General features: G+C 25.4%; 1 protein-coding gene across 3 annotated transcripts in view; it reads right to left on the bottom strand.

Moving 5' to 3' along the window:
• The window catches only part of LOC107440265 (motile sperm domain-containing protein 2), a 28,127-nt gene continuing 17,775 nt past the window's right edge, over positions 1-10,352 (bottom strand). For 2 of the 3 annotated variants that reach the window (XM_016053143.3, XM_043041467.2), the window contains 8 exons: positions 7,864-7,935; positions 6,531-6,563; positions 5,840-5,928; positions 5,680-5,770; positions 4,565-4,661; positions 3,295-3,421; positions 1,648-1,750; positions 1-775 (listed from right to left, as the gene is read on the bottom strand). In XM_016053143.3, coding sequence (XP_015908629.2) covers positions 635-775; positions 1,648-1,750; positions 3,295-3,421; positions 4,565-4,661; positions 5,680-5,770; positions 5,840-5,928; positions 6,531-6,563; positions 7,864-7,935 — 753 coding nt within the window. In that variant the 3' untranslated portion in view covers positions 1-634. The remainder of the gene's footprint in view (positions 776-1,647; positions 1,751-3,294; positions 3,422-4,564; positions 4,662-5,679; positions 5,771-5,839; positions 5,929-6,530; positions 6,564-7,863; positions 7,936-10,352) is intronic. The other variant, XM_016053144.3, reaches the window with a different exon arrangement.

Raw genomic sequence — 10,352 nt, 5'->3', positions numbered from 1 at the left:
TTTACAAAAATAGTTTTATTAAATATTGTTTAAATGACCAAAAAATAAATATTTTACAAGCTATGCATAAGATGCCAGAAAATTCTTTGTAAAGAACTGCGATCTACGCAAGTATTATAAAATGAGCTGTATCAACAAAACATAGCTATAAAAATTATAGACACATCAAACACTTTTTACAAACATGCAATACTTTCTCATTTAAAAATTCATATCAAGTATAAAAGAAGTTTTGAATTACACAAATATATAACATTGGTAATATAAATAGTTTATAAAATATGAGAACAAGATCGAAAGAACATATGTAACAAATTAATACTGCATAGTTTAATATATACTGTTTTAAAAGTTTAACAAATAATGAATAATCTATACAATAAAATGTCACAGACAACAGTAAATTAAGATTAGATTATATACATATATAGCCTTACAGTAGCTTCTGGAATGTAAGTACAAAAATTACATAGCTGAAGAATGAAATTATTTTTAAACTTATTACTTTTACGATTTTTGATTTATTGAAATGATTTTTAGCTGATTCAAGAAATGATAAACAGATTAATTTTCATTTATAAAAATCACGTAACTTGAACAGATCTTTTAACAACAATATTAAGCTCTCAAAACTTTAAAGTTTAAATGTTTTAGAAAAGAAGTCATTGTGAAGAAAAACGTGAAACAAAAGGATGCCCATTAAGAAGAATGTTAGGACAAGCAAAATGTTTTGTTTAAGATGTAGAGAATTCTGCTTCTTATCCAAAGTAGCTACCTGTAATAAAAATATATAATATTTAAGCAGTGAAATAACTAAATTATATTAAATTAATTTTGATTTTATGTTAAAATTTGTTTAAATTCTCAATTTATTGCAACAGATTTAGATACAGAAACATCAATGATTTACATTAAATGATTGACCTTAAATAATTACATTAATGATTAACATTAAATGATAACATTAATAGTTAACTATGTCTTGATTTTAAGCAGTTTCTGACCACCCCCCAAAAATATAAATTAGTCAATAAACAAATTTATTTTTTTAACTCTTTGTTTTATCATAAAGTGCCACAGATTTTGTATTTAAATCAATACACATAAACTTGCAATTATACTTAAAAGTAGCTAAAATTAGTTAAATATTAATTAAATAAGTATAGGTTATATTAAGTATAAGTTAAGTATTAAGTATTAGTAGTTAAATAAGTTAAATATTAGATGCATATTTTCTATTAAAAACTTATATTTTATATAATTTTGATATTATACAATTGTTTTTGCATAATATCAAAAGAAACTTGACCATCACTTGACAATATGAAGATGGATGAATGTAATAACGATTATGAAATGTATAGATCACAAAAAGTAAATTTGAAAGTTGGATTTATAAAATTATTTAATATACCAGATACTCATATGCAAATCTTAGGTAACAGAAGTTATATTCATTTAAAAAAATTTTGGATTGCATGTATTCGGTTTAACAGTTGAACAATTAATTTCTAATATTTATACTGTAATAGTTTTACTAAAATATAGTTTATTACTCTTAATAAAATTATTTATAATAGAATATTCTTCAAACTCATTTATGATGAAATGAGTTCGCTATTTCAAAACATGATTAAGTAAAAATACCTTATTTTCAAGATTCGTTAGAAGAGAGTTAATATTTTTCAAGGTTTTTTCCATTTCGGATTCTTCACTGAGAGGTTCCTCATCCTTTAACATACATTTCAATCTAAAACAAAATATTTTTCATTAACTTCAAATCAAAATTTATCATTTAAGTATAGATTAAAAATCATATTTTTACTAATACATTTATCAAAATATACTCTTTAAGATTTTTTTCCCCACAAGGATATATTAAAACAAAAGCTAACAAAAAGTTAAGGTAAAAATTAAAGATGAACATATTAATTTACAAAAATTTGTTTATTCTAGTTTTTTTTCCAATCATAATTAACTACAAAATACTTAAAACAGAAATTTGAGAAAAAAAAATCACTTTTTTTTGCATAACCTTTTAATAAATGTAATTTCACAACTTTAATTACGAAACAAATAAATTAAAACCTTTGTTAAATTACAGATTAAAAATTTACCACATACACTTAAACTTCTCAGACTTCTAATAAGTTGGTCTCACCTGGTCAAACCATATGCCTTTATGACAAAAATTTCTATTAAAAAGTTTTCCAACTAAAGGGTTCAATAAAGAGTAAAAGAAATTATTGAATTGCGTAATCTTAATGCTTTTACAATTACTATACCAATATTTTATATATAAATAAATTCAGCCATCAGCTTAAATAATTTTGCTACAGTCTATCTACTTTTGAACTAAGGTTATGATTGGAAGCAAAAAGCTTCCAATATTCTTTTTGAACATAAATGAAAGAAACAGGACATTAATGAGAAACTAAGCAATTAAAATGAGAATGCTTTTACAATTACAATTGTATGGGTAACGTTGAAAAACTATACGTCTTAAAATCTATTAAATCAACTTTCATTTTTTAAAAAATATAAAGAATCAATAGTCAAAGAAATATTTAAACAATAAGTTTTTAAAAAAAATTTACTAAATATGATGCCATTAAGAAGTTAGGCTAACATGATATTTTCTTACAAAATTTTTTTTAATAATGTGTTAAGCTTAAATGACATTACTAAATCAGGGTAAGGAAATGTGTTATAAATGTCAGAGGAGGGAAAGAAATGTTCACTACAGTACATCAGGGTTAGGAACATCATGATTATCTGTGAAAGTATGTCTATAGACAGGAAGACAAAGCTTAAAATTTTTAACAAAAAGTATAAAGTGTAAAAAAAAAAATCACCCCTCCCCCCCATAAAAAAATTTTTGGGCAAGAAAAATAATAAAGCTTCAATATTTCAACTTCTGATTGATTCTTCTGTCAAGAGGGAGTGTCATATTTTTTTTTTTTTTTTTTAGATTACTCATCAAAAGCAAATGGACTAGGAAGGAAACCTTAATTTTGTTTTCTTTAGAAAATTTCTAGAAAAATTTTCTTAACATTTAGAGGCCAATCCTCCAAAAATTCACAATAAATTTTATTATGCCCCCCTTTTTTTAAAACATTTTGAAACAAAGTTCAGAGGACTGAATAATTATCTCGAATTATCTTATATTTCACAGTAAACAGGTTTGGCAGAATTTTCAAAAGTTGTAATACAATGAAATACCTAGACATAAATAGTAATTAGCAGCTGAAATAAAAAAAATTATGATATCTTGTATTGAAGCAAACTGCATACTTGTGATCGGCGATAATGTTAGGAGAGGCAGATTTCCATGCATTACTTAAATTGGCACCAGAAAGGGTTGGATCGGAAACTTCCATCGCCATAATCAAAAATTTATCAGTAGGTTGAGGATTGAAACCTAGAATTTAAATAGAATTCAATCGAATCTGTTATTTACGTGTAAACAACAGTGTACATTACAGAGGTTACATAATTTTACACAACTTTTAAAATCATTTAAAAAATAAAAATGGCATGTGGAAATTTTAAAAAGTTCTGAAATATGCAAAAAATAGAAACAAATAGGCAACATACAACATTGTAACATCTCATAGCTCTAAGAGAGGAATAATTTACAATACAAATTATAAAATAACTAAAAATTAAAAAATAAGCTTTCAATATTAGAAATTTATAAGGCATTTAAAAAAATTATGAGTTAGCAAAAGAATTTACTAAAAAGGGTTTTACAAATTTTTATGATATATTAAAATTTGACATTAAACATTTCATTTCAGTCTGCCATTTAATATCTAAACATCTAACACATGTGAAATTATTTTAAACAAAAAAGCATATTTTACGAACATTTTTTGAAAAGCTTTCTTTTCAATTTAATTGCTAGTTTGTGTTTGAAAAAAAAATTAAACATTTCAACAAAAAAATTTCTAAATAATTTTATAAAAAAAAAAAAACGAATTATAAAATCTTTTCTTTACTCTATAATACTGCAGTAGAAAATATCAATTTAATAACTTTAAATCAATATTATTTTTTGCAAGACTTGGAAGAAATTAAGTAAAAGAGCACTTAAGTTTAGAGCGATTAATCCCCTTGAAAATTACTAAAAGTTTCACAATGAAAACAAATTAAATTTGTTCTTAAAAATTATAAGTTTTTGTAAGAGCATTTTAGAAGAAATATAGATTCCTATGTTTCTGTTTTCTGTGTATTGTGCTCAAATCTAGTAGACATTCCAAACACTTGTAAAACATCTGAATACAATACTAGGGTAGAGTTTAGTGTAAAAATGTCAACTTTACAAAGAATGTGGCTTATCACTATTTTCCTAAGCTCTTCAAAAATAAATTTTAAAAATTTCAGAAATAATTATTCATGTTAACCATCCACAATAAATTTTAAAACAAGTAAATTTTAAAGCAAAAATTAAAAGCTTAAATTCACAAATTGATGAATAAAACCAGATAATCTCAGAATTTACTTTTTTATTGAATATTCTAATTAAATTATTGCAATTAAAACTTATCAATGATCAATATACCTGAAAGTAGTACAACATTTATATCTACAGTGTTGCCTGGTTGAATAACTCCCAAAGATGGTTTCACTCTATAACTTTCGATGTTATTAGTTTTCACCTGAAGAACAAAAAGAAAAACAAAACAATGTCAACAATCTTTAACACTTCTCATAAAAAGATGAAGACTAAAAGTTAACAGTTAAATAAATGTTTTGTTTCATGAAACTTATGATAGGCATTTTATATATATTTTGCAAAAATAAAAAATATGTCTCTTCATGAATAAATTTAAAACTGCATTACTCCGCAGACATGTGACTCCTAGACTAAGGTAAAAAAAATGTGGTAACTTTTATAATTCCTTTATTTGCGTAAAACAAATTAGGGTAGCTTGAGTGAGATTGTCAAATATTTATATTAAAATACAGTTTAAGAGATAAATTTTATAATCTACAAAGATTGTAAACATTAAAATGAAACAGTAACATCAAAACTTTAGAAAAGTTGGTTGTCTATTTGACTAACTTTAGACATGCAGGGTTAAAAAATAGAATATTAAAAAAAGAGAAAACAAGCAATTTTTCTTTTAACCTCTTTAAAAAAAATAGTGTGTTCACTTTTTATTAAACTATAAACCTTTAAAAAATATCCACTTAAGATACTTAGAAACTATTGATTATTTCTATCCAAAACATTTAAGAGAATATTTTCAAATGCTATTTAATTAAATAAGAAAAAAATTATTTTCACAAAAATTTTGCTCTTTTCTGATAAAATAAATATGATTATGAAATATTATTCACAATTTATATTTTAATATAAATCTTTGAAATAAAAATTATTGGAGCAATATTTGGTTAAATTTACTAACTAAAACAAAATTTGTAACAAATACCATTTACATAGTTGAAATTTTTAAAAAATGGTTTGTCGCGGTTTATTAGAATACCTTTATGATTTAACTCAGAATGATTGTACAAAACATGCGTACTAAGTTGATAGACTTATGCAAAAGCAAAGTATTGAAAAACAATGTAATAGTTTACCATTTTTAGATACATAATGTAATAGAATAGTATAAATATTTAAATGCATAAGATAAATTTTTAAAAAACATTTTGAGCAAATAAATTTACTTTATAAGAAACTGTTTTATCAGCAGCACAGGATAATTTGATTGCAACATCACTCGAAACTTGTGTATCGAAGATAAGTTTAGTTGCTGGGCTGCAAAATAAAAGAAACATTAAAAAAATTTGTTTTCTATTAAAAAAATACAAACATTAATTTGCATACCTAATTTTTAAGATTCCTCCAATAATTGTATAATCGTCAGTAATAACTACTTGACCAGGAATAGAACTCCTAGGGATTCCATTTTCAACCTAGTTCAGTGAAGAAAAAAATTCTTTTTGAATAAAACAAATGAAAGAATCTTTAAATTAAATGCACTTTATTATTTTAAAGAGGAAGGGTTTTTTTACAAATGGGTTGGGTTTTTCAAATAAGAGCAACAATGTATTGGACGTTTCACAAAGCTCTCAAAACTTTCTCCAAGTTATGCTCTCATAAAGAAACACTGAATTTTTCAGCAGTATATTTAAATTATAATTCTACTTTCTTGTCAAGTTATTGTTTTGATTACAGTGCAAATTTTTGTTTGCTAAAATTAAGGCATCACTAGAGAAATTATTGAAAGTTATATCCGCACACGGAGAGAAGTATAATAAAAAACTCTTCTCTCTTTCAGTGTGCAATGATATCAGTAGCGATACAAATAAAGCATTTTTTTAAAAAAAAATTCTATATTTTAGAATATTTTATAGCAATGCATTGACATAATAGTATTTTGATAAAAAATTATACATACATTTTACTATAATTTAGAAACAATTTCAATTTATACAACGAAAAATGTAGTAAATTTAATGTTATTCCAAAAGGGACATGCAGTAATTAGTAAGCATTTGAAATGTTATATACTTACACTTTTAGAACCTGCAGGTGAAGAAAAACGCACCTGTTAGGAAAGGTAGGAGTTAAGGAGGGAATTAAGCTACTTTCATTAATGACAAAATGTAATTATAGTTGAACAATATTACAATAATTAGTAAATTAAAGAAATTTCTAGGGATATATGGTTAAAAACTTTAGCACAACATCAAATTTACTACTTCATAACATTAAATTTAGCTATATTAGCAAATATTAACATTTTTTTTACTTAAGTAATAATAAATCACAGTTAAATAATAGTATATAGAGTGATCATAGATTAATGGAGACCCATGAAGCCAAACTAGATTTAACACTATTGTGCTCCTTTTACCAAAGTAAAGAAAACATTAAAAAACACATAATTATAAGATGTTTCTGCACTTGGCAATTGTATGTTTTAAATAGATAAAACTTTCAAAAGAAAAAACTAATGTTGGTACCTAACAAGTAATGCTCACTTTCATTTAAAAATTTAGTCACAAATGTTTATATGACCCAATTTTAAGATGTTAGGTTGAAATTTTACATTAGAGAATAAAGAACATAATCATATATATAACAAGTTGATAATATAAAAAAAGTGTGTTTAAATAAGGAAATGAAATTTCTACATTTGAAAATACTTCTCAAAGTGTACCTATTGGTAGATGTTTAAGAAAAATCAGGCGATTTATCTTTGTCAACGAGTTAAGAATATAAAAACGGCCAAAAGTAACATATACATTGCATACACTACTTCTTGAACACACTACTATTAGCATAAATCCCAATGTTTTTCTTTTTCAATGTGGTTGCATCTCTAAGTATTTCAAATAAAGAATAATAAATACGTTAAAAATTAGTCAACTTAAGCAAAATCTATCAATTTTGTACCTTATATTTTTTACTTCACAAAATGCATAAAATCATTTATCCAACAATTCAAAGCTACAAAATCAAGATCTTTGAATGAATTGTGCAAGTTCCTATGATATTCAATGAAATACACACAAATCACTGGAAGTTAATGCATACTGATAAATATCTTTCTTCTCTAGAAATAATTACAATTTCTGTTTTAAAAAAAATTCAATAACGCTAACTGATAGCTTTTTATATATAATTTCTACTGATTTCATATTTAAATAAAAACTATGTTCTATTCTTATATTTCAAATTATTTTACACATGATTTAGAAGGTAAATGCATTCAAAGTTGTGCTTTACCTAATATTTTTTAGTAGTAAGAGTATACTGCAGCTATACCATTTTCTACATTAAGTTATCACAAAATTATTATAGACGTGAAATTAAGTAAAACCAAAATTATTCAACACAATTACCCTTTTTTCTGTTCCATTAATAGTATTACTGTTGATATCAGCTTCAGATGGAGGCTCCCACTCTGTAGTGTCCTATAAATTTTAAAAAAAGTGTTGATATTAGGTAATTTATAAAATCCTAAAAGTGACAATTAGGTAGACTACTGACCATCTCTAACATAAAAATTACATTTCGACCCTAAACATAATCAAATTTAGTTCAAAAACAGGTGGTATAAAAAAAAAAGCCTATTTTCAGGTTCATTAATTCGTTTAAAAAGTTATTTTAACTGGGAGATTTTTATATAAAATAAAATATCATTTAATATAAAACCAAAGCTAACAACTACTAGTTTCTAATTTTAAGTAATAAAAAATTTAAAACTGAAAGAAACTTAAAACATGAAACCATATTTGTTGCTAAACATATTATAAATAACCATTAAACACATTAACATAGCTGCCTTCACGGATAGGAAAAAATCCAGTAGATTTTACGAAATATAAATTTCATGATAATTATTGCGAAATATATTACACATAGGGAATTTTAGGGATTTTTACAGTCGTCAAAACAGAAACACTGCAATATTTTTCAGTTATGATTTCACATTAAATAAACTTGAAATGTCATATTATGTTTATTCATAATTTTGAATAGTAATAGGTATTTAATTCCTCAAAGACAGTTAACTGAATTTTATAAATGAGGCTTGCTTCACTATGTATTAGTGACACTTATTTAAATATTCAAGCAAAGTAATATGCGCCAAAATTCTATTTCAATAGGGATCTTTTAAGGAAACTTACTCAATTTTAGGGAATTTTCTGAAATGTACAAAAACCAGGAGAATTATTAAACCAGTAGACCTAGAGAAACTGGCAAAATCCAGTAGAGTTGGCAGCTATGTGAAAGGGAATTAGTAGCAAGATTTCTTTTACATAACTGAATATTATTCCAAAGGGAATATTTATTTTATTCAAAAACATGATGCCACGTAATTTTTAGGACTTTCTTAACGAGTTTTGCTTTCAGGAATAATAACACATTAACTCTGTCTGGAAAAGGCTTCTAGAAAGGCTTGTATAAGTATTCCATATATGTATTTATAAAAAACATTTAAGTGCTTATTTTAAGTTAAAAAAAAGTTTCCTTATGACATAAAATTAGTAACAAAATTTTACTTGTTTGATCTATTTTTTGACTATTCTAATTGGACAAAATCAAGATTGTGCCATTAAAAATTTAGGTAGCATATTTTACAGGTAGTATTATTAAGAAAAAAAGGAAAATCAGATTTTTTAAGGGATTTTAGTCTTGTATTTAAGTAAACATAATTAGAAAAAGGCCAACGTAAAATGATCAGATTATTTATTTATTTTGAAAGAACAATGTTATAAACACAATTAAAAAAACTTTTAAAATTTGAGGATAGAACCGGCACTTGCACGGTCATGGGGGGTTTGATCTATTGGGTTGCACTGATTACAAAAGTATACATAAAAAAAACTACAGAGCATCTCTTCAAAAGAATTCCTTTATTAGACTTTGCTCAATTATATCATCTTTAAGCAGGCATGGAGAGTAATCTGAAGGTATCAAGTGGCTAAGCGCAACACAGGAACCGTGAAAGTGGCTGGTAAAAATAGTTTACTGATGTTGCTGCTTCAAAAAAAGATAACAGGAATGGAAGGATCTTCGAAGGTTTAAATAGGGTATCATATGAGAACCCCTTTGACTTAAGAGCCAAGAAAAAAAATCTTAATGGTTGTCTTAAAACATCTTAGGCTGGATAAAATGTCAAACATCTTGGTTTATATACCACCTGCCAATTCCTGCAACAAGCAGTATATTTCTGTCCGATTCATGATTCGCAGCCAGCATTTTGAATTTAAAAGCACCAAAGGCGAAGTATGCATAAACTAAACCATAAATCTATCGATCTCTCCCACGGTGTTCAAAGAGGACAATTGTGGATGAATTCTGCTCATTCCAAGAATGCAAGAACACAAAAAAGAGGAGCGTTTACAAACTGAACTTTTAAAAAATATTTGTGACGATGTCACAATAACCTGTGACCTCTCTTAGCTTGTCCAGAATCGACAGGAAGTGGAAAAAAGCTCTGTCATGTTCGCTCCAATAGTATACGCATTAAAGATTATAATACCATAGCTGCCAACATAGATATGAAAAAAAAATCCAGTCGATTTTACGAAATATAAATTGTTGCATAATGTACTAAACATTTTACACATAGGTATTTTTATAGTCAAAAAGAAAAGCTGCAATATTTCCACTCATGATTGGCATTAAATATGCTTGAAAAGTTGTGTATTATGTTTACTCATAATTTTGAATAGCAATAGGCATTTAATTCATAAAAAATAATTAAGATTTTTTAATTGATGAAAAAAGGGAGTTCTGGATAATGATAAACTGAATATTTTAGAACAAAAAAAAGTTTTAAACAGATTTCTACAAATGAGGCTCGCTTCATTATATATTAGTA

Source organism: Parasteatoda tepidariorum, chromosome 3, assembly GCF_043381705.1.
Source record: "Parasteatoda tepidariorum isolate YZ-2023 chromosome 3, CAS_Ptep_4.0, whole genome shotgun sequence".
NCBI lineage: Eukaryota > Metazoa > Arthropoda > Arachnida > Araneae > Theridiidae > Parasteatoda > Parasteatoda tepidariorum.
This window is presented reverse-complemented; position numbering and strand designations above follow the sequence as displayed.